At 42.4% G+C, this 25,047-nt stretch overlaps 1 protein-coding gene across 1 annotated transcript in view; it reads right to left on the bottom strand.

The window, feature by feature from the left end:
* Window positions 1–25,047, bottom strand: part of RGMA (repulsive guidance molecule BMP co-receptor a) — a 225,250-nt gene that overhangs the window by 28,597 nt on the left and 171,606 nt on the right. Inside the window, exon 3 of the mRNA XM_044078330.1 lies at window positions 8,944–9,455. Coding sequence (XP_043934265.1) covers window positions 8,944–9,455 — 512 coding nt within the window. The remainder of the gene's footprint in view (window positions 1–8,943; window positions 9,456–25,047) is intronic.

The raw sequence follows: 25,047 nt of genomic DNA, 5'->3' as shown, positions 1-25,047 counted from the left end.
ATGAATTCGACGGAAAATTGGAAAAATCCTCGCTTATCAAACAACTCAAAAATGATTCCAAGGGTCAGGTAAAAAAGCAACGACAGTTAGGAATTCCTCAAGCACACAGGTGGCTGGAGGAAGTAAACCGTAGGGACCAAAAGAACAAAGATTCAAAAGCAATGTTTTTAGATAAGGAGGATAATACCTTAGTAATAGCATCAGCACCTCCGCCTCCCTTACAAGAATATGAAGCGAGTGAACAGGTTAGTCCACCCCCACTATATCCTGTGATCACTGAAGATAGATATATTATAAAACTAAAACTGACTAAAATCAGAGATCCCATTGGGACCAGGTCCCGAACAAAGGCAAGTAATTCAGAAGAAGGTATCGAGTTATGGCAAATAGTTAAGAATTCACGATCTATAGGAAAAGAAGAAGAAATATGCCCGCTTATAGAAGTACCCAATCCTCAGGCAGGTCAAGACAATCAGGACCCAACTATCTTAGTATATAGACCTTGGACTCCGGAAGATATCCGGAAAGCCACTGAGGGAATTCCCTATACGAAGATTAATTTTAGAAAATTCTCAGAAGACTTACAGGGAATGAGGTTAAGTTATAACTTAAACAGAGAAGAAGTAGAAAAGGTAGTTAGACAAATTGTAGGGCCAGATTGGTACACGATTTGTGGCAAATGGAATCCTTATGACGCTGCACAAAGACCCCTCCCACATAGCGCAGAATTAGACACTAGAGTAAAAAGGTCTTACAGACCGCATCTCTGAAAAATAGAAACCTAGGGCAGACTGGACTTGCATTAATCAATGCATCCAACAAGAAGGTGAAACAATTGACCGGTACTATGCCAGATTGTTAGAATGTTTTAATAACCACTGTGGAATGCAGGTTCCTGAAGATCAAACGCAAGATTCCCCATATGAACAGCAGTTAAAGAATGCATTTTTAAAAGGCAGTAGCATGCCTATAAGCAGTTTTATTATGAAACACACGGCAGACCATTGTACAAGCAGGTTACAATCATTACTTGAATATGCTAGGCATGCCGAAAGGCATTTTAATAGCAAAAAGAAGGCTCAAGTATTTTCTGTAGAAGACGGAGCAGAAGTTTATGTAGTACAGCCTGGGAAAAAGGGCAATAAAAACGCACAGGGAAACAAGCAGTCTGATCAGTGATCAGAGGACCTTGAAGGGCATAAGAAAAGGGGAGAATGTTTTAAATGTGGTAAAAAGGGACAATTGGCAAGGGATTGTAGGAAAAATAAGAAGGGAACAACGGAAGACAAGGAGGGTGAGGACTGACTATATGATAGTCAAGAATCACTTGAAGGGGCTAGTAAAGAAAGGACAAATGAGAATGTGAAAGAGGGAGTAGAGGTAGTGCAGGACATTAGCGACAATGAAGAAAACGAAATATTAGACCTAGCTTTATTGAGCCTGGAGCTCTATTTAGCAGACACAAAACCAGAAGTTACACTCTTGGTAGAAGGGAGGGAGGTCAAATTTTTGTGTGATTCAGGGGCATCACTGACCCTGATACACCCCTCCAAATTACCAGAAAACATAGAGTCACCTGATTACATACTAGTTAAAGCAGCTAATGGACAGCTGTATCGGGAGCCTCTCTCCCGTAACATTGCAATAACTGATCCAGTTTCAGGATTAACACAGAAAAGCAAAATTGTAGTTTCTGCAAAATGCCCAGTAAATCTCTTGGGCAGAGACCTCATGCAGATATTTGGTATAGCAGTAGTCCCAACCATGCAGGGTATGGAAGCTCAGCGACAAAATAACACCTTTGTGGTGCAATCGGAGGGTGAAATGTTTTACTGGTACAGCCAGGACTTAGTTATGACTGGTCCAGGGACTGTGACCGAGGAACTAATGAACGTAGCCATCAGCAAGTTTCCCTCCCTTGACATTGATAAGCAACACCTGTTGCACTGTACCCTGTATTTTTGTAACACACCAGGACCTGATAAGGAATATGAGAAAGAATTATTTAAGAATCATGCAAACAGATTGATACTGCGTAACCTGTACTGGGACACAGAAGGGAACAGTTTAGCCAGCTGTTCACTGCCTCAGGAGTTTTTTGCACTTTATAAATCTAATTGACTACCACATGTTAGCTTAACCAAAAACAAAAATATAAAATGGGCAGACCTAAGAGAAAAAGCCACGAGATGGGAGAAACAGACAGAACTGGAACTGTCAGGACAAGGAATACAAGTACAAAAATTGAATTGGATAACTCAGACCAGCCCAGCTGTGCACTTGCAACCTAGCGAAGACAGCTAATGGGCACTCCTATTAAAGGAGGAAGAAAACGCCTTATGAGACATACCAGAGGCTCTCTGGTCAACAGGAAAATCAGATGTAGGACTCATTCGTACAGCGGGGCCAGTTACTATCACGCCAAAGTCAGCATTCAGACCACAAAAAATACAGTATCCCTTAAGAAAGGATGCAGAGGCAGGGATAAAGCCTATTATGGCAGCATTACTTAAAGGAGAGATACTAGCAGAATCTCCCGATTCACCATGTAACACACCCTTATTTCCAGTTAAAACGGCCAATGGAGAATGGCGTATGGTCCAGGATTTACAAGCCGTAAATGATGCGGTAATACCAAGGGCACCCATAGTGCCAGATCCACACACCCTGTTGAATGACTTAAAACCTCAACAAAAGTATTTTTCTGTGGTAGACATTAGCAACACATTATTTTCGATACCGATACACCCAGACAGCCAGTATTGGTTTGCATTTACATTTCAGGGAAAAAGATATACATATACATGCCTACCACAGGGATATTGTGAAAGTCCAACGATATTCTCACAAGAAATGGCAAGCAACTTGGTGGGATTCAACCCACCAAAATGTAGCCAGGTTTTACTTTATGTTGATGACATTCTGCTGGCGGCCACCACCCAGCAGGATTGTAGGGAAGATACCATAGTACTTCTATGATTTTTAGCCGTTGAGGGACATAAGGTAAACAAAGACAAACTGCAGCTTTGGAAAAAACAGGTCAAATACCTAGGATATGTAATATCCAAGGAAGGTAGAATGCTAGATGAGGACAGAAAAGTAGCAATTTTGCAAGCACCAAAACCCACTACCAAGAAGGAAATGATGTCCTTCCTGGGAACAACTAATTTTTGTCGAAGCTGGATTCCAAACTATGCCTTGGAATCTGCACCCTTAACTGACCTTATATATAAAGACACCTATGGCAGCGCAGGATTTGTTACAATGGACACCAGAGGCAGAATCTGCCTTTTGTAAACTAAAGCAGTTAATAGTGTCCTCACTAGTCCTGGGATTGCCAAACTATCATAAACGTTTTTTCCAGACTGTAGATTGCAAGCAGGGTTACATGACATCAGTATTAACACAACAGCATGGGGATAAGCAACGCCCCATTGCTTACTATTCATCACAGCTGGACCCAGTAACACGGTCCTTACCCCACTGTGTACAAGCAGTGGTTGCAGCTGCAATGGCAGTACAGGCTTCAGCCTCAGTAGTCTTGTTCCACCCTCTCACTTTGAGAGTGCCTCATGCAGTCGCGATCATTTTACTGCAAGAAAAAGTGGCATATCTCTCCCCTGCTAGGCATCTTTCCTGCATGACTATATTGTTGAGCCAACCTCATATGACAATTGAATGATGTATGACTTTGAACCCTTCTACTCTGCTCCCAACCCCTGCAGATGGCACACTGCACCGCTGCCTGCAGGTAATTGAGCAAAAGACACTACCTAGAAATGATCTCACGGACGTCCCCTTGGATAATGCCGAGGTGACATATTACGTGGATGGCTCGTGCAAAAGGGGTCCTGCAGGAAAAAACCTAGTATGATATGCAGTAGTCTCTGATACTGAGACTGTAGAAGCAAAATCTTTACCACACAATTTATCTGCACAGGCAGCAGAATTGATTGCCCTGACATGGGCATGTACCTTAGCAAAGGGTAAATGTGTAAACATTTTTACTGATAGCCAGTACGCTTTTTCCACTGTACATGTGTTTGTACAACAGTGGAAAAACCGGGGAATGATAACATCTACTGGCAAACCTATAAATCATGCACAGTTTATTTTAGATCTTTTAGAATCTATTCAGTTACCTCAGAAAGTAGCCATTTGCAAATGTACAGCTCACATCAAGCAACAAGATAGGATTTCAAAAGGTAATGCAAGAGCTGATACAGCTGCAAAACAAGCAGCCACAGAAGTATTTCTTTTAAATGAGGAATTACACCCTCTGAAACTTTAGATCTAGACATGTTAAAAACAATGCAGACACTCACTACGCAAGCTGAAAAACAGCAACGGATAAAACGAGGAGCAATCCTCGAAAAGGGGATGAACATCTCCAAAGAAGGAAAACCAATACTACCCTCTAATTTGTTTCACTATGCAGCACTGCTGAGCCATAGGCAGTGCCATGTCTCAACAGGGGGGATGGCATAGCTGGTGAACCAGGTGTTCACAACGTACGGATTTACAAACTACTCTAAAAAATTTTGTTTGATGTGTCAGATTTGTAACAAACACCATGCACAGGGGGCGATAAAGCCCAAGCAAGGGAGTTTCCCCATACCACCATATCCGTTTCACACTATCTGTATGGATTTCATAGAATTGAACAAATGTGAAAATAAGAAGTATTGTCTTGTCATTATAGATGTGTTTGCCAGGTGGGTGGAAGCCTTTCCAACCAAAAATCCAGATGTAGCTACAGTGGCAAAAGTACTTGTCAAGGAAATTATTCCCAGGTTTGGCATTCCGGAAAGAATCTACAGTGACAATGGTACACACTTTGTAAATCAAACCATACAGCAGTTAAGTAAGCATTTTGGTATTTCTTTAAAAAATCATTGTGCATACCATCCGCAATCTGCAGGGCTGGTTGAAAGGCATAATGGTATACTAAAAAGCAAATTGAGAAAATTAATAGCGGAGACAGGAAAAACTTGGTTGTACTGTTTACCCCCGGCACTGTTGAACATGAAAACTGTCCCTACAGCAAAAGGATCGACTCCTTTTGAAAAATTGTTTGGAAGAGCTTATTATACACCCCAGTGGAAACTTCTCAGGTCATCAGACCAGGAAGCTGATTTCACACTAGCTAAATATATGAAAAAGTTGTTCAGTTCTAAACATCTGTTGCAGTCAAATGCTGTTTCAGATAAAAAACAAACCGAAACATCGGAAGTGGCAGTGACGCCAGGGGACTGGATATGGATTAAAATTGTGAAGCGAAAGAACTGGGCATCGCCAAGGTGGGAAGGTCCCTACCAGGTGCTTCTTTCGACACCTACTGCAGTCAAGATAGCAGAATGAGCTTCGTGGATACACCTGACTCACTGCAAGCTGGTAAAGAACTCTGAATTGGACAAAGATCTTACCTCTTCATCGGGACCCTAAGCACAAAGTCTGGCTACAAAGGGGGGTCAGATCAATAGGACTGATCCATCTCAAACCCAGTGAAGAAACCATTGGTGCTGAAGGTCTTATTAGGGCAGAGAGTAAGATCACGTATCCAAAGTGAGATGACGGAATCCAGTAAGATCCAAATACACCTACTTGGAAGAACCGGAGAAAACGGAAATGCAGAACAACAGTTTCCACAAAAATTACATGACCATCCTGTTGACTGTACTGGTGACAATCTTTTTATTGTGGCCATTTCTTTTCTCAGCCACGCAAGTAGAACTAAATAAGCGTGCAGAGTGGCACCCGAACTTTAATACTTACCAGGCAATCAAATATGTGTATGCTGAAACCTTCAATGTTTCGAATTGCTGGATTTGCACAGCTCTACCAACAGCAAATGGTGGGCTACAGTTCCCTAGGGGCTAACAAGACCTGGGAAAACTTAATTCATGATGCATCAAATGTCACATCAAAAGATAAGGTAGCATTGCACTTGTCTATTCGACAGAAGGGAACTGTGTGTTTTTATAAGAATGATACAGTCAAGGTGGGTTGGAGCTATTGCAGTGTAACTGTTCCCTATAGATGCTACACTAAATCCGATAACATCAGATCCTACTGCAACACGAGCTAGGATTCATTTGTTGAACTGATGCATATGACAATTGAAGAAGTAAAACATAATGCTGACCTCTACAAACAACTGTCCACAATCGACAGAAAAATGTTTCATGCAGAGCAAGGGTATAGTAAAGTTACTACTAAAGTGGAAGATTGTTACTTTATATGCGGAAGAAAAGCATATAAATGGCTACCCGAAAAATGGTCCGGCAGTTGTTTTTTGGGGTACCTGGTTCCGCCTATACGACACACTGCAGTTTTACCTCAAGGGAAAATTCGGAATGTCTGAGGAATCAAGAAGCCTGTCAATCCAGTGGGACAAATCAATGCACCCTGGAAAAACCATCATAACTTAGGCCCAGGGAATAACAACGTACTGTCGCACATGGATCTGAGTGATACTGTTATATCGTGGGCAGGCGTACTACCAGCATATGGAGCAACTAAATCAATCTGGGAACTGAGAAAATTGTCTAAGCTTCTCGAAATAATGAGTAATGTAACATTTTCTGCCCTAGAATTGGTAACCAATGAACTGACTGCCATGAGAACAGTGGTACTTCAAAATCGCATGGCTCTTGACTTCACCCTAGCGGCGAGAGGAGGTACGTGCGCTTTAATCCAGGAGGAGTGCTGTTTGTATATTCCTGACCACACACATGAGATAAACAACCATCTTGAGGTAATTCAGCAGGTGTCGGCCATGACCAAACTAGGACCAAATCCATTAATGGACTTTTTTCAGAAATTGTTTGGGGGTGGGGCAGTATCCTGATGAACATTCTGATTGCCATCTGTGTAGGGATAGCTCTACTGATGGTGTGTGGGTAAGGATTAATCAAACATTTTGTAGACATTTCAGTTTCAGAAACCTTATACCAAGATGCTGAACTCGAGTTACTAAAAAACTGAAAATGCTTTCATGGGCTTAAACTAAATGACTCTCTTAACTGCAAATCCTGAGTAGGAAGAGGTTAAGGGAAGAAAAAACTGTTTATTCTACTTTCAAAACAAGCATAAAGTATTAAAAGGGGGAAAATGTTAGAGAAATGCATAATAGCAATATGCATGCTTAGTACATTAAAGGCCTAAAAGGGTTAACACATTTATTCTGTTCATGCCGCATGAATCTGCACAGCTACTAGAAACTTAATAAAATACTTTATTCTGCTTATGCAATGAAAATATGTGCAGCTACCAGAAACTTAAGAGACATTTTATTTTTATTTCTGCTTATGCCACGAGAAAATGTGCAGCTGCTAGAAGCCTTGATAAAGAAAACAATAGAGGTTTGAAAGCTTAAACCATAGTCAGCACTACTTGTACCAAAGCTAGAAATGCACCTTGAATCTAGACAAAATGTAACGTATGTATTACAACTGCACAATTGAAGAATTGAAGAGTCAAGGTGGGCTAAAATAAGCCCAAAGCCAGGTTGTTTTTCTCAAATGTTTTTGCAAGACAGCAATAATCTGACCATGTCAGCAATAAGCCTGGTAACATTTTCTGTACAACATACAGAAAGCTGTGTCCAACTACGTCAGCAGTAGATTAGTAACATTTTCTGTGTGACAGAGAGAACTGTATAAGAATAACATACTGATCACCAGAAAGTTAGACAAATCTTGTACCTACATGCTTTGTCTCCTTGCTGCAAGTAATAAAGAGTGCCTTGCTTGAACCTAACGTGCATTAATCTTTGAAGTTTTTTCTTTTACAGTTACACTAGAGGAATTTTACTTTTAAATACACAGAAAGGAAACGGATGGTAGTTCCAAGAATGCTATAAAAAATTATGATGATAATAATCCAATAAGCGACCCTGGGTGTTGGTAAAGGGCAAAAATGATAAACTCGAGTTCTACAAGAAAACTCATGCAACTCCGCTTATTTCCTACTGTGCACATTGGACAAACATTAAGATCCAATGACCTGCTAATTTGGAATCAGAAGTTCAACAAATAGTAGCACTACGAACAGATGCCATAATGTTTCAATTTTACCACACTCATTTAATGAGCACTATCTTGTTATCTCTATTGCTACTTAAACAAAAGAAAAAAACTTCCTTCTATTATAATTTTTGCTCCTTCCAATCCCCAACAAAATATGTACACTTCAAAATTATGACTAACCCTCTCCTTGTATTTCTGATCCCAACTATAACTGTACTTATTTACTCTTCTCCCTATCTAAGATGCCCACTGTCCAATTACAAAAATTTCATTTTTGTGGAGGTTACCGCCCAGGGGTAACCCATACTACTAAACCAATACTTCCCAGGAACAAATATGGACCCCCTGGAATGCCACAAACAACAGGACACTTCTATCCAGAGAGAGAGAACACGGAGGCCACGGAATAAGTTGAACAATTTTAAAGCTGATAATGATACACATGACTGAAAAGGTACATTTCAAGGAGTACAAAATGTTCAATGTAAAAGTCAGTGAAATGCTTACTATAAAATTAAACAACTTTTAAAAGATCAGTAATGCAACCTAAATCATATTATAAAGCAGAGACGTCTTATAACTAGAAAAAATGAGGTTGTAGTCTCTTTTGTCTGCATCCTTAAATATGCTAAAGCCTAGATACAGAAGTTGCATGTCACTTATTACATCCTCTGCAGCAATTTGGGCAAATAACTCATGCACACTGGTGACAGATCCATCATTTGTAATACATGGAGCATTTAAACAAACATTCAGATGTTACAGGCAGCTACAACACTTAAAAGGGTCAGTCAAAGGTTCCTACAACAGCAATTCTGTGCTTTAGTCAGCTGACATAACATCTACCTATATCCATCCACATTTATGTTTCCCCTGCAGTAAAGAAAAATTGAATCCAAACAAGAATCAGTACCTTGCTTGTTGCTGTGGCTGGTGATCCAGGTAAAACAGGTGTGTTGGTGACCTGCACATTTAGATAGTTATTGTCAATAAGTGGCCAGGCACCTTGCACCTTACATGTTTGGAAACTGTCTGTGAACGTCCGAAGGTGGGGGTCCCCAAAGAATCCGCAGTGGGTATAGTTGGGAGGTACAGAGTGCTTATGAAAGCTCCGCTCATAATGGCAAATTTCAGGGCTATCAGATCTCTCTTGGCTGTCCCCTGTAGGCAAAGTGCGAAGCCGAGGTGCTGATGTAGGGCCATCTTTAGAGCAATTGTGCTGGGTCATGAGGTCGTCTATCCCATGGACAGTAGAGTGAAAGGCCAGGTCCCCCCGGCAAGTGCGGGCTGTGCGCCTTGTGCAGTGTGCATAAGCACGGAGTGCAGTGCAGTACTCTGGTGCTTCGTCAGTTCCAGTATGATGAGAACCAGAGGTCGCTGCCCAGAACTCAGACGTACACTTCAGGATCCTGCACTGAAAACTGACTGTAAAAAGAAGAGAAAGAGAGAGTCAGATCTGTATACATTTAAAACTTACTACCTTATTAATAACAAGTGCAATATGTTCTCCAAGCAAGTCCTTTGGCACACTGCAAGAAACGGTCACAACCTCTCTCATCCTTTGAGCCCTTTTCAGGGGGAAAATGTAGCTTAGCAGATATACAAGGTGTACAGATTTTTTTTAATACTATTTGATACCTTCTCAAATGCCTTGTGAAGTCTAGAATACCTGTTTCAACTACCCCTCTTTGTCCTGCCTGTAAATCATGGCTAAGAACGAAAACTCTAGACTAAGAAAATCACTGTAGGTCATACATCAGGAACAATGTATATTAAAAAAAGAGACTCGATTACTTTATGTTGGTGGAGATGCTACTTAAAGTAGCAGGCCTGTTGATTCTCAAACCATGGCAGTGTTTAAGTCATCAGGCACAAGAACTACTACTCCATTACCTTGCTATGGAAGATGTCAGCATTTCTCTCCAAAGCTAGTGCTATGTTGTGAGCAAACTGCTTTGCAGTTCTCTGCATTAATATCTTAGTTTCACTCTTTACTTGTCCTGCAGTTTTCTCTAGACTCCAGCACATACTGCAGGTATTTTACATCTTCTTGGTTAGAAAGACTGTCACCTCACCAGTCTCTTTCAGAGTACAGTGACAGAGGGATCCATTGTGGGGTGTTTGCAAGGAGGACACTGAAAGATCTAGGACAGTTCTAGTCCAAGGTTTCTTAAGAAATCAAAACGAATTGCACAGTGATAATTCCCAGGGACATTTTTAAATACTTTTGGTTAGGGTTTTGAATTTAGACCCATACAGAAGACTCTCAAGACTTATGTAAAGCACTATAAAAAATACAAAAGGTCTACTGTTAGCTCATGTTTCAAAATTAAAGGTTTTGAAGCAACACACTGTACTTAATTTAGGCAAAAATTAAACCAAGTATTACAGCAGTGATGTGGCTTAAATGAGCTAATGACTACAGCACTGGTTTGAGGGTCAAAGGGTTCATATTCCGCTAAGGTCAAATCTTGAACAAGTCACTTACATCCACTTGTTCAGTTCACTGCAAATGTGGAAAGTGTCTGAAGCAGAAATCCAACTAAAAAGATGGAGCTTTTTCATTTTGGATTAGCAAGTAAATACATTTAATATACAACTATGACTTCCACTGAATAATGAAGAACCAGAGAGAATATTAACACACTCCCACAGTCATCTGTACAACTGTGTCACCATTTGTTTAACAAAATGATAGATCCATATAAAGGGAACTGTGTTGCTGCTATCTTCACAGAACAAAACCAGCCTTGCTTGTGTGCAGGACGACACTGGCACTACATAATTCTGATTTAAATTGAGATGAAGTGGATTTTCTCACGAGGATTTGCATGCCCCTCGAGATCTTTCAATAGGCTACAAGAAGCAGAATTTTCTTTCAACCATTGCCTTCTCCCTCAGTACATTAACTATCAAAACGAATAAATGTTCTCCACCCCCCCCCCCCCCACAGCTCAATATAAAAATTAACAAGGGACCAATGGACTGTAAAAAGACAGGCTAACAAGCTAAAAAGACAGGCCTAACAAGCTTTCCTTCAGTTTGCCATAGGTACCAATGGCCTGTTTTAGTGTTCATAAAAAAGGCCACTAAATTATTTTGCTTTCTGCTCTACTTTCATGTGGGACAGTACACACCTTAAGAATTAACAGTACAACCACTTGCACAAACAGGCCATTAAAATGAGTTAAGTGAATCAATAGTTAAAAATGTATTAACAGACATGGGCTCAGTCTTCATGTTCTGTTTCACAGATGAACTCATAAGACAATGCAGAGCAAACACCTCACCCTCATCTATTGGTCCATTTTCTGAAGCTCTTTTTGCCTTAATCAGCACCATTTAAATGCAGTAACTGAAACAGCGTTCTCTTTTTGCAACTTTTTGTTTTACTTGAAACATGTAGTGACAAAATAATCTTGTACAATTCTGCAGTTAGTGTCACTGCAAAACAAATAAAGTCCTTTTTGCTGATTTGCATTTCAGTTTTTGTAAAGACCACCCGTTTGTCATTTAATGAGTGCAGGTGTTGTAATTTCAATGCAGTGGTTGTTGCCACACTACAAGGAATCTTTATAAATTTGTCAGCTCTGTGCAAGTGCAATATTTGTGAACTAACTCCCCATTTAAAAAAAACATCAATTTCCTACTACACAGTTTCTGGTGCATTTCAGTATAGCGCTGATCTAGTCTGAGGGTGAATGCATCAGATATCTGCTCAACAAACAACTTCTCCATAGAAAAAACTACACTTTTGTATTGTTGCATTTCACACTTTTTTTGTTGTACTTTGGTAGTCTTAGGGTTGTAAGGATAAGGCACAAATGCAAATCACAGAATGTGCTTTGAGCTACAAAAAAGGTCCCTTAGAAATATAGAGACACCGCATGATCAAGTACTAAGTCCTACGAAACATGAAACAGATGAGATATTTAACTTAAATCTACAGTAGGATTACAAACTCTATAGCTATCCTATACAGTACTTTACATTCTTTGAAAAGAACTGATATCATAGAGCTCAACCATTTGCAGCTTTTCTGATGGAGATAATGTAGGCCACTTGATGGTTCTTTCAGGTCCAGCTGTTATCTCAAGCAACTTAGAAATACAGGAACTGCAGCTTAAGACAATAAGCGTTATCTAGGTTTCTGTGCCAACAAGTAGGCAACAGTAATAAATGCTTAGAAAGCCTAAAGGGTCCCTAAAATGAACAGTGACGTTCTAAAACTACAATGAAATCACAGTATGTTACACAATACTTATGGACAAGAGTAGGGAGTGCCTTAATCAAAAATAACTTATTTATACCATACTAAGAAAACTTTCCTAATGTTTTGGCCTAATTTCCCCCTTCGATATAAGGGCTACTTTAGGTCTTCCATGAAAAAGTTCCGGTTAGTTCACAAGTGCTACTGTTTTAAAATATTTTAACAGCTAGAACTACTTTGGGTCTTACACGAAAACAGGCCCATACTTACATAAATGTAGATGTTCGAGTGTATTCACTGTTGCAGTCATCACCTGGGGGTTATCCCTACTGTGGTAGTCCTCGGCCAGCCCAAATACCAGAGTTAATGTTTTTTGCGGCGGTTGCCATCGCCTGTAGTCAGGTCGTCAAGTGCTATAAAGCAAGGCAGCCAATGTCATTACATCAGTTTTTCTTGCCCTAACCCTACAGAAGCACAAGGAAATAAGGAAAAGTGGTCCTGGTGGCTAAAAGCCACCGTGGGAATCTTATGTCCCCCTACGGGAAAATGCTATATGGGGGATGGTGGGAGGGAAACCAGGACTGCAACAGTGAATACACTCTAGCATCTACATTTATGGTAAGTGTACACAACTGTACTATGTTCGTGTTTCACTGTTGCAGTCATCACCTGTGGGAAGATTCCCAAAGATGAGGAGAGGGGTGGAAGGCTAGGTTAGAGTTCTAAGTATGGGTCATATGGGTCAAGCAGGCCCTGCAGAACAGCAGGGGCAAACCCTGCCCTGGACTTAGAAAAAAAAGAGGTAGGTGGTAATGCTTTGTAAAAGTATGGACAGAGGTCCAGGTGGCAGCTTCTAAGATGTATCTGGTGGGGACTCCTCTGAGGAAGGCTGTGGAAGTGGAAGGTGCCCTAGTGGAATGGTTACGGATAGACTTGGGGGGGGGGTTCCCATGTAGTCTGTAGCAGAAATGGATACAGTGTGATATTCATTTGGAAATGGTTTGTTTGGAAATGGGCTTCCCTCTGCCACAGGGGCAAAGCTGACAAGTAGTTGGTCTGTTTTTCTGAATGGTTTAGTACGGTCCAGATAGTATCGGAGTTGTCTATGCACATCTAGGGAGTGTAGAATTCTTCCCCCCTTGTTTTGAGGGTTGGGGAAAGAAGGTGGGTAGGTGTATGACATGGTTGAGGGTCACATCAGATACCACCTTGGGCATAAAGGAGGGGGTTAGTCCTCAGGGAGACCCTGTCTGCATGGAAAATGATGAAGGGCTCAAGAGCCATGAGAGCCTGAAGTTCAGATACCCTTCTGGCTGAGGTGATAAGCTAGTAGGAAGGCAGTATTCCAGGAGAGGTATTTCAATACTGTAGAAGCAGCAGGTTTGAAAGGAGGTAAGGTTAGTTTTTCTAGAACATAAATTCAGGTCCCAGAGTGGCGTGGGAGGCCTTCTGGGAGGTCTGATATTAGAAGCCCCTCTGCGGAATTGCTTAGTCAAAGGATGAGAGAAGAGGGGTCGGTCTGAATTGTAATGGGCAGAAATGGCTGAAGCATGGGGACAAAGACAGGCCACTATTGAGCAACTTGGCTAGGTAATCCAAGATAAGAGGGATAGAAGGATGGGAGGTACTGGCTCTTTTGGACTGGTTCTAGGAACAGAATCTTCTCCATTTCCTTGCTTATGATTTTCTGGTGCTGGGCTTTCTGGCCTCTGTGATGATATCTAGGACTGGTTTGCTTAACAGGGACTCCTTGTTAGCTTTTAAGGTATAAGCCATGCTAAAAGATTGATAGTCTGTACGTCTGGGTGTAGTATCTTCCCCCTCACCTGGGTCAAGAGGTCTGAGATCAGGGGAAGTGCTTGGGGGGCTGTAAGGTCAGGCTGTGCAGTAAGTGGTACCAATGCTGTCTGGGCCAATCTGGAGCAATGAGGATGGCCTTTGGTCTCCTCCCTTATTTTGATCAGTACCTTGGGAATAAGGTGCAGAGGAGGGAATGCGTACACAAAGAGGGAGTTCCAGGGGAGGGTCAAGGCATCTACCTTCCACGCTAGGAGGTGATATTCCCTGGTACAGAATTTTAGCTGGCAAAGAGATCCACTTCTGGAGTCCCCCACTCCTGAGTGATTTGCAGAAAGATTTCCCTGTAGAGCTGTGGGGGTGCAGTAGGTTTCTGCTTAGGTGGTCTGCCAGGCTGTTGTTGACCCCTGGTAGCAATTAGGTGTAGACCCATGGAGGTGGTTGTAAGGCAGAAGTTCATGGCTAACCTGCACAGGTGGTAAGATTGGGTCCCCCCCTGTTTGTTGATATACCACATTACTGTGATGTTGTCTGTTTTTATAAGGAGAACCCCTGGCCTGAGATGGGGGTTGAAAGATGTCATACCCTTTTGTACTGCCATCCGTTCTTTCGGATTGATGTGCAAATGAAGTTGCTGGGCATCCAAAGACCTTGTGTACACCTGCCTGCTAGGTGAGTGCCCCAAGCAATGTCTGAGGTGTCGGTGGTGATGGTCTGGCTGGAAGGGTGGAGGATGAAGGGAAGACCCTTGTTCCTGGCACAGGCATCTGCCCACCAGAAAAACTCGGGCCTTATATACAGAGGATCAGAGGGAGAGAGGTCTCTAGGGACTAAGAGTGCTGGCACCAAAGGTTCTTTAAATACCACTGACATTTTCTCATGTGAAGCCTGGTCAGAGGAATGAGAAAGATACAAGATGCCATGTATCCCAGGGCTTGCAAGAACTTCTTTGCAGTGAGGGGACTTCTGGAAGCCAGCTGGGTGAAGTAGAGAGGCAGGAGGGGACTTCTGGAAGCCAGCTGGGTGAAGTAGAGAGGCAGGAAGCTCTACTTTTCTGGGGATAGGAAGGCCATTTGGGATGCTGTGTCTAACTCAGCTCCCAGAAAATTATCTTCCTGGTGGGGTTTTGCTTTTATTTCTTCTCGTTGATGGTGAACCCTAGGGAAGTTAGGAGTGATTTGGCAAAGAGAAGGTCCTGGAGCAGCTTTTCTTTGCACTCTGCCTGAATGAAGCAGTTGTCTATGTAAGGGTAAATCTGTATACTTTTCTGTCTGCAGAATGCTATGGCCGGGGCCAAGCATTTGGTGAATACTCTGGGAACAGTAGATAAGTCAAAGGGCAGTGCAGAGAACAAAGTGTTGTGAGCCTGCTCTGAAGCACAGGATTCCCTGCACGATTCCCTGATGGGGATGTGGAGGTAGGGCTCACTAGCCAGGCATTTTGTGTTAGTATAGGCAGCAGCTGCTGCAAAGTTAGCATTTTGAATTTGGGGACCACCAGGGGGGTGTTCAGAATGGATAGATCCAGGATGGGGCGCCAAATGCCCTCTTTTCTGGGAACAAGGAATAATCTGGAATAAAAGCCTTTGCCTGTTTGATCCGAGGGGACAGGTGCTACTGCCCCCTGGGATATGAGGGTTTTGACTTGTTTCAGTGCCTCTGCCCACTGATTTGGAAACAAGTCTGGGTACCCTCTTGGAACTGGGAGTTCGCTAAAACAGAATTTGTATCCCCGAAAAAAAATATCTTTAAGACCCATTTGTCCTTTGTTACAGAAAGCCAATTGTCTTTGAAGAGGGAGAGCCTTCATCCTAATGTCTGATGAGTGAAGGGAGGGCAGAGGGGGGAGGGGGAGCCACTGTGAGTGTTTGCCATAGAAGGTTGGCTTAGAACTCCCTGCTTTTGGGATGGAAGTGGTCCACTGTTTGCTTCTCTGCTGGCCCTGAGATAGGGATAGTCTGTCCATGCAGGGCTTAACTTGGCCCTGTCTGCTAGGTGCAGGGAAGGCCCAGTGCTTAGAGGAAAGGTCCTGTTGAATCTGGGAGGTTGAACCTGAAAGAAATCTTTTACTGTTTGCATAGATTTTGGTTTGTCTTCCATTTTTAAGCACCTCTTCTGCTTTTTTCCCCAAACAAGCACTCCTGATCTAGGGGTGCATCAATAAGTTTAGACATGATCAGGGAGAGATTGTTACTTCAGCCATGCATGTCTCCTAATAACAGATCCTGTCACTACTGCCCTGCAAGAGGCTTGTAGGGTGTCATATCCACATTGTAATGAGTGCTTGGCCACTTGCAAAGCAGAGTGCAGTAAATCTACTAACTCTTGAATTGGCACAGTCAGGAAAGGTAGCAATCTTCTGTTTTAATAGTTCTAAAGTGTGTTGTTGATATTTTAACATATAGAACTGACAAATGAGTGCTCTGATAGCCGAGGTTGCAGAGGTGTATACTTTTTTATCCCATCTGTCCAGAGCTCTGGAGTCCTTCTCAGAAGGAAGTGTATTCTTGGCAGAACTAGTCTTAACTCCTTTAGGTCTGCAGCAGGATTTCTGTAGAGGTATTTGTGAGAATTTGGTACTCTATAGTACCAGTCAGGTTTACTGGGAGCAGGAGGGATGGCATCAGGGGCTAAGCTGGATTCATGGAAAACATCATCCACCACTTTGAAAATAGGGGGAATGGCCAGGGATCTGTGCTGGGGCAAGTGCAGAAACTCTCCACGTCTTTTCTTAGACTGTGGGAAGTCCCGAGATTCTCAATGGAAATGTTCCCTGAGGGATTGAAGGGTTTCCCCAAAGGAAAGGTCCTCTGGAGGGGAGGCAGAAGGGATGGACTCCTCTGCATCTGACTCCTCATAAGCAGTTAAGGGATGCTGTTCCTCTTCAAAAACTGAACAGTCAGATTTCTCAGAATCCTGTAGTTTCATAATTTCTGGAGAAGGGTGCCTTTTCCTTTTAGAAGTTGTGGCCTGACTACCCATATAAGGGAGATGAGGTTATCTGCCATTTTAAGCATTTGTGCTTAGGGTGGTGGAGCAGTAGCAAGATGGTGTCAAGAAGCAGATTTTCTAGGAGTGGCCTGGCTTCTAGACCTGAAAGAATCCGTTGGTCTGAAAGAAACGAATTTCGGATGTGAAGACATCAGTTTTTTCTAGATTCGGTAGTGCAAAAGGCCTCCTCAGAAGCCAGTGCCTGCATTGCGGCTCCGGACCAAACAGAGGCAGGAGATAGCCAAAGGCTTGGAAGACTAAGAAGATTTCTGTGGCATACCGGACTCCGAAAGGGTCTCGGTAGAGGCCTGTATAGATATCAAATCGGGCATCATGGGCTTTGAACTGACGACCTGCTTAGCAGTAGCGTCACTGGAAGGCTTAGCCTCGTGTGGTCTGTCTCTATCTTTATCTCTACGTTTTTTCGGAATGTCCACAGATTGTTGGTTGATGCACGTCATATCAGAATGCGAAGACGGAACACAAAAATAACTGTCTACAAAAAAAAAACTCTAAGTTGAATGGTTCTCGCATTAAAAAGACGGCACAGAACCAGCAACGGGGGACATCGAGGTCTGGGCCTAAACAAGCGACACAGTAAGAATGGAAGTCTCTGTGTGGGATCTGTTTTCCACAGGCGAGACAATTGTTAACTTTTTCAGACATCTGTTAGTGCAAGAAAAAAGGATCCCCAAAGGGGTACTTAGCTTTAGACGTTTTCAGCTGAAATTTAACTTCTGGTATCGACCGACCAACACTCTTGCGAACTGCTTCAGCTACGGGCTACACAGCAAGAAAGACTGATGTAATGACGTCGGCTGCCTTGCTTTATAGCACTGACGACCTAACGTCAAACTACAGGCGACTGCAGAAGATGCAAAAAACATGGACTCTGGTATTTGGGCTGGCCGAGGGCTACCACAGCAGGGATAACCCACAGGTGATGACTGCAACAGTGAAACACGAAGAACATCTAACTGGAACTCTTGCTGCAGTATAATTTTAGCTGTACTGTCACCATCTGCCATTTCAGATCAGAGGCCTAATCGATCCACTGTATTGCAGTTTCACACACCTTCAACTTCAATTAACCTTCGATGTAAAATAGCATGCTTAACCCTTTCTAGGTCAAATGATACACACTCAGCAGATCCCTTAAACTGTCTGTACTACAGATTAGTGAAGATGCTAGAATTACATATTTGTCATATTAGCTCCATCAGACTACACTGCAGTCCTGTTCTGAGGTAGTCAATTGAACGCAGTTGTGTGTGTACACTTTTAATGCTGCCTAGACCACCATGGCTTATTATGCTGCCTAGACCATCATTGGCTTATTATCCCCCAATCTGAACACTTATTCCAAAATGATTATAAATATTCAACTGCTCAATCCTTCTCCTTTTTATAGATGTTTGTGTAGTGGTTTTGTGTGAAAACCTACATTTTTACTCTTCTTGCATTAAGGACTTTGCTGCTACCTGTAACATCACCTTGCTTAGCTACGTACAGCATCTTTTATTTTTGTGCAGCTATTACTTTATTTCAGGAAACAATTTGTGTACATACAGTATAAGCAGAAGTGCAAGATCGCTAGGAATGTATTCCTTAAACAGGATTTAACTTCCTCTGCTTGACTTCACCTTCCTGCAGAAGCCATATTATACATGTTAATCATGTGGATGTTGTTAACTTTCTAAACTGTCTGCTCCTCCGTATAACTTATTATTCCAGCATTAAGTCAGACTGTACTTGGTAGACAGCGGCTTGGTGGCGAGTGTTCATGGGAATATGATTAGAGCGGTTAAATATTTAAAAAAGCAGCACTTGTGTAAAACAAGTTCAGTTGCACTAGATTCTTTACAACAACGGGACACAAGGGCATCAGCTGTGCTTAATACTTTGCCAAGTATCTGCACAGTAATGGGCTACTCTCACTTACAACCAGTTCTCCTTACCATTCTAATCTATCCACCCCCCCCCCCCCCCACCCGCTCATACTACAAATGTAAGATCACATTAAATAACCTGGTAATGTGTGATGAGTTGCAGTAAGAATCAGCTGAGGAGAAGGAGAAGAAAGAAAAAAAAAAAGCCACCACCTCTGTGGACACCTGCAATGGCTAATGAGTACCCGATTGTGTTTGCCTGACTGGAAACTATCCGCTTCCACCCTAGATCTCTATTACATCACTGATCCCGTGAACTCAGTTCCTTTATGGCAACTAACAGAATTGTATAATATTGGTTAAATAAAATAATAAAAAAGTAAATTAGAGGTCATCATCTATCTAATCTATTTTTTAAACCATTTGCCTTGGTAAGGGATATGATGGTAGTGAGCTTAGCAAGACAGGACAAACTTCTTCATGCCTATCAGCAGTCTCCCATCTCCTTCTGAGGATACTCAGATATTCTCAGACCAGCTGAAACACAAGTCTCCAACATGGTTAGGGTATGCCCTAGGGCCTCTTCCCAATGGGCTGAGCCTGGGGGCATCTGCACTTGGTGCTCCAACCATCTCAACTAGCTTTTTTTTCTCCAAAACCTCTCCAGGATCCTCCGTACCTTTACCCAACTGGTCCATTCAGTCCACTAATGGAAGGCAAGTATTCCTAGGAGGGACGAGAGCGCTATAGCCCATCCATAACTACCCACGAATCCTGTCCTCAATTCCCAGGTGAGAGATGGGTGGTAGGAAATATGACAGCTTGTTGGTTTAAGGGGTGGGGGTCTACCCTATTCCTCTTGGAACATCCCCTTGAAAGCTCACAGAGCTCTGTGATTGCTGTCTGCCTGCAGGAAGAATGTCTTTGCACACTACATTCCACTCAGCTACATGTTGCAGATACACTATTTACAAGGAGGGTTTTGCAGGCTTAAAACTTTAAGTGAACACCTATTACTCCCGCTAGGTGGCACATATGTGGGGTGTCATGGCCACCCCTGAAAGGCTTGGCAAGCTGGCAGTGGTCACTTACTCCCATCCTCACTGCTAGCTCCTACTGGTACCCAAGCTGTTAATTGAACCAGTCATCTGCTCCTCAGTTAAGACTTTTTACAGCAAAGAGCTAGCCTCAACTGACTCTTCTTGATCCGGAAGCTCTACTCTGACATCCTCAAACTGCTGAGCTTCCCACTCTGACAATGAAGTTGAGCTCCGATTGCAACTTCATCCCTTTTGACACTACAAAAACTTGCTGTAACCATAGTTGTGGATAGCGATGTAGACTGCCCACTAAACTGAGAGCTTCATCCCAGGACTAACACCTGCCTCACCACCACAGCATGATAAAATGCCTTCATTACTGCTGGCACTGCACCCAGCTGCTGCTCAGTCAACCAATCCTCTCTACCCTCAATCACAATGCATGACATGGTTGTAGGGGGTCCATTACCCTATCCAGGGATTCAGTTCACCATGATCCGGGTCTAGTACCAGCGTACGACTTTGATCAATAGGACATTACAATATTTATATGTATATTTGGGAAATGACCTACTATAATATGCCAACTAGTATATAAAAAGGAAAATTCCTTTCATCCACCCATGCATCCACCCATTACCCTCCTCACCTATTTTTCCACACGAGCAAATGTTCTCATAAACACACACATACACTTGTCTACATAAATGTATAGACACATACATACATTATATATATATATATATATATATATATATATATATATATATATACACATACACACACACACACCTATATATAACGCTATATATAATATATATATGACACGCACACACACTATACACACATATCTATATATAACTCTATATATAATATATATATATGACACACACACACACACACACACACACACACACTACAAATTTCACATCACATACATGCCTATGAATGCTGTTTACACTACATATGCATGTCAAACGTATACGTATGTAACTGGTGTACACACAAATAAAACCACACACACAAATAGCAGGCATTGTAAATAACTTTGCTTTACTTCTCTGCATCAGATATGACCATAACTACAACCTAGTCAGAGACGTCATTTTTACTACAGAGACCAGCTAAGAAAATGACTAGGTGTTTTACAACTCCTCTAATACTCTGTCGTTCAAAACTTAGAGCTCCTGCAAAATCACTGGAGCTCATATCTTGCTTCTGGCAAAATGCTTAAAAGCTCCACAGTTCACACAAGCCTGCCCTTATCACTGACCACAATACTTCCTTTATCTCAAAGTGGCCACTAAAAGAACAAAGTGATGTAAAGTCAAGTACCCTTTTCATTTCAACATGTCCTGAGGTTTGCCATTCATGAGGGGGGGCTTAGTTTTACTTCTTTCAGCTGTATAGTATCTTCCACTGCAGCACCAAAGGGTCTCCTTAATAGATCAATACTCCTATCTATATTTCAAACAAAGATAAAACAAAGGTTTACTGTTTTCCAAATATGGGTGTTGCAGTCCACAAAAGTATCTGAATTCTGAATTACATCATAATATAATTTTACTATTGGTACGTGTAAGTGATACAATCACCTGACAGACAATGTAAAACATAAGCATATTAATGAAAAAACATTAGTGCACCCCCTCATATAATTAAAGATGAACCACAATGCCATAAGTCTAAACCTCAAAATGCACACACTCAATGCACCCCTCAGTATGGAGAAAAATCAATATATGTGCAGTAACAGAAACCTGGTTTAGGGCTCCAGAGAGCACCCCAGCACTACCAGGCTACAACTCATACCATACATTTCAGCCACAGAACCTGGACTGAAATACAAAAAGCAGGGGCGTATCCATATTCATGAAAAGGATACCCACACCTCCAGGTTACTGGCACAGCACGATGCTTCAGAGATCATCCACGTGCAACTAACAACGGGCAAAATTGCAATTCAAATTGTAGCTTGCTACAGATCACCCACCATGTCCCAGGACCCCCATTCCATGTTTATGGAAACACTGGGAAACAAAGTTCCTATCAAACACCCTAACATTGGGTAATTTCAATTACCCAAACATTAACTGAGAGAACTACTCAACTCCCTTGCCCAACATTTCCTAGAATTTATAAACTCAAACACCCTGGATCAACTGGCCAACATCCCCACCAGATGTGACAACATACTGGACCTGGTCATCACCAACATGGGCGACTGGCGTTTCACACCTTGCTGGCTAGATCTGACCATAAACTAATCACTCTGGACATCCACATTCCGCCCCCACCCCCGGTCAAGGAAACCACAGTGAAAACTGTTCAAAAGCAAACTTCACGTTACTTAAGACTGAGGTGGAAAGTTTCAAAGCCCCCATGCTAAAGGATAACACTGTCCAAGCTGCAAAATCCTTTACTAATGCACTCTATGGGCACCTACAAGAATGCATGGATTGTGCTATCCCAAGCAAAACCAAAACTCACTCCAAGAAAAAGAATTCTGTTGGACCCCTGCCATAAACAAGCTATACAATAGGAGGAGGAAACTAGTACAGAAAAGAGTAAAATCCCAAGAAGGGAAGACATCCCTGATCAGTATCAGCAAGAAGCTACGATCCCTCATAAAATCATCCAAGGCTAGCTTCGACAGAAAAACCTGCTAAGGACTCCAAAGATAACCACAATGCATTCTTTAGCTATGTCAAGAATCTAAGTAGCAATTCTTTAGCTATGTCAAGAATCTAAGTAGCAATTCTTTAGCTATGTCAAGAATCTAAGTGGCAATTCTCAGATCTGCTCGAAGTTAGTGCAGAATGGCACAAAATACACTGAACCGACCGATATCGCCAACATCCTGGCAGACAGGTTCAGTGCAAACTTCACCCCCCTCTCACCCCCAAAAGGGCCCATAACCATACCAGAAGAATGTAGAGCCCCTGAAATCACAGAGACTCAGGTTAAAACAGCCCTCTCCAAAGCCAAAAACACAGCATCAATGGGACCGGACGGTGTCCCAGGCTGCGCCCTACACAAACTCAAAGATGAACTAACCCCTCACCTAAACACACTGTTCAAACACAGCCTCTCCACAGGCTACGTACCCATAGAGTGGTGCACAGCAACGGTTATTCCGCTCCACAAATGTGGAGCCACAACAGACACCGGGAACTATCACCCTATAAGCCTGATCAGCTTGGCCTGCAAGGCTACGGAGCGCATCATCATGGAACTCATTAACAGAGACATTGGGAACCTCCGAACACTGGACCCTATCCAATTCAGCTTTGTTAAGGGCAGATCATTGCCTCCTAAACATGGTGGACTTCTTCAAGACAGTTACCAAGGCTATAGATGAGTGACAGGTGGTCCACACAGCCTACCTAGAGCTTGCAAAGGCCTTCAACACCATTCCCCATTCTGGTATTATAGACAAGCTCACCAGCCTGAACATAAACCCCTAGGTCACGAGATGGGTTGCCAACTGGCTCACAGACAGAACCCACATGGTTAGAGTTGTGGGAGCTAGGTCGGACTCTAAACCGGTTACAAGTGGTGTTCCCCAGGGCTCAGTCCTAGGACCCCTCCCGTTCGGCATACACTTCTCAGAGGTACAGGCAAGCACAGGGGGACTATGGCTGACCAAGTTCTCAGACGACTGCAAACTAGGGGCTATAACTGACTCTCCGGCTGACACAGACATCCTCCAAAAGGGTCTCACTGAGAGATACCTGGTGTCAAAATCATGGCCTCAAGAAAAATGCCAAAAAGTGCATGGTCATCCCCTTTGGAAGAAAACAAAGTACCCACAAACTACCACATAGGTGCTAGTTCCCTAAATAAGGAAGTTGTAATGGGATCTGGGGACCCAAGTAGATAGTAATCTCTCCTTTGATAATCGCATTGCCAAAGTAGTTAGAAAATCCTTCTATGTGGCCCACCTAATTACAAAAGGGTTTGCATCCAGATCAAAAGAGGTCATTGTGCCCCTCTACTCATCAGACCCATTATAGAGTACAACGCCTCATTTGAGATGTACCTTACAAGAAACCTGCAACAGCTGGAAAGACCACAGAAGTACCTCACAAAGAGTATCACTGGCCTCAAACAGATGCCCTATGCAGCTCGACTAAAGAACCTCCAGCTGTACTTGGTTGCATATCGTCTGCTCAGAGGTGATCTCTACCTGACATACAAGGCCATGTCCAATCCAGAATTGATGGACATGCTCCACCTACAGAAAACCATATCCCCCTCAAGCCACATGCTCTAGGGACCTAAACCTCACCACAACAATAAATAGGACGTGGTGGAAGGATAGATTCCTGTCCCAGAGACTTCCCATGCTTTGGAACAAGGTTCAAATCTACATTAGGCAGAGCTCCTCGCTAACACTCAAAAGAAACCTTGACGAGTGGCTGGGAAACAGAAAGTTTATCCCGGGGATCACTTCAGTGGCTCTGCTGGACAGAGGCACAGGGAACTAATCTAAGGGGGCGGCGAAAGCCAACACATTCTGGCTACGCTTATAAAAGCCTTCAGGCAGATAGCCTAGTACCTACCATTGAACCTATGCATGGGATACATTCACTAGCAGTTTAACAGGAAAAAGTCACATTATATGGTTCAAAAACAGCACTTTATTAAAAAAGGACATAGTATTTCCACTTCCATACTGTAAAAAAATTAATCATAATTTTAATGAAGAAAAAAAGATGTGCACACTACTTTCTCACTGTACAATATCTGTAGTTTGTTATGCACATTATTTCTGCTACAGAACACTGGAGCCCCAAACACATAACATGCAAATGAGCGCTCAGTTTCGTGGTTACATGTTCACAAACATAACCTGTCACTTTCCTATATGAACTACAAAGACCGCAGAATTTAAAATTTATTTATTATGTACAGTTAAATTAGACATGCATACTTTGGTTATGGAGCACCCCAAGACAGAATCTTAAATAAAATACTGTTTACAAACAACAATGACCCAGGTCATGAGGTACACGTATCTGATAAAAGGAACACACACACTTATATATATATATATATATATATATATATATATGTACAGAGAAAGAC

Source organism: Protopterus annectens, chromosome 7.part0 (assembly GCF_019279795.1).
Source record: "Protopterus annectens isolate FY-2018-M chromosome 7.part0, PAN1.0, whole genome shotgun sequence".
NCBI classification, from domain to species: Eukaryota; Metazoa; Chordata; order Ceratodontiformes; family Protopteridae; genus Protopterus; species Protopterus annectens.
This window is presented reverse-complemented; position numbering and strand designations above follow the sequence as displayed.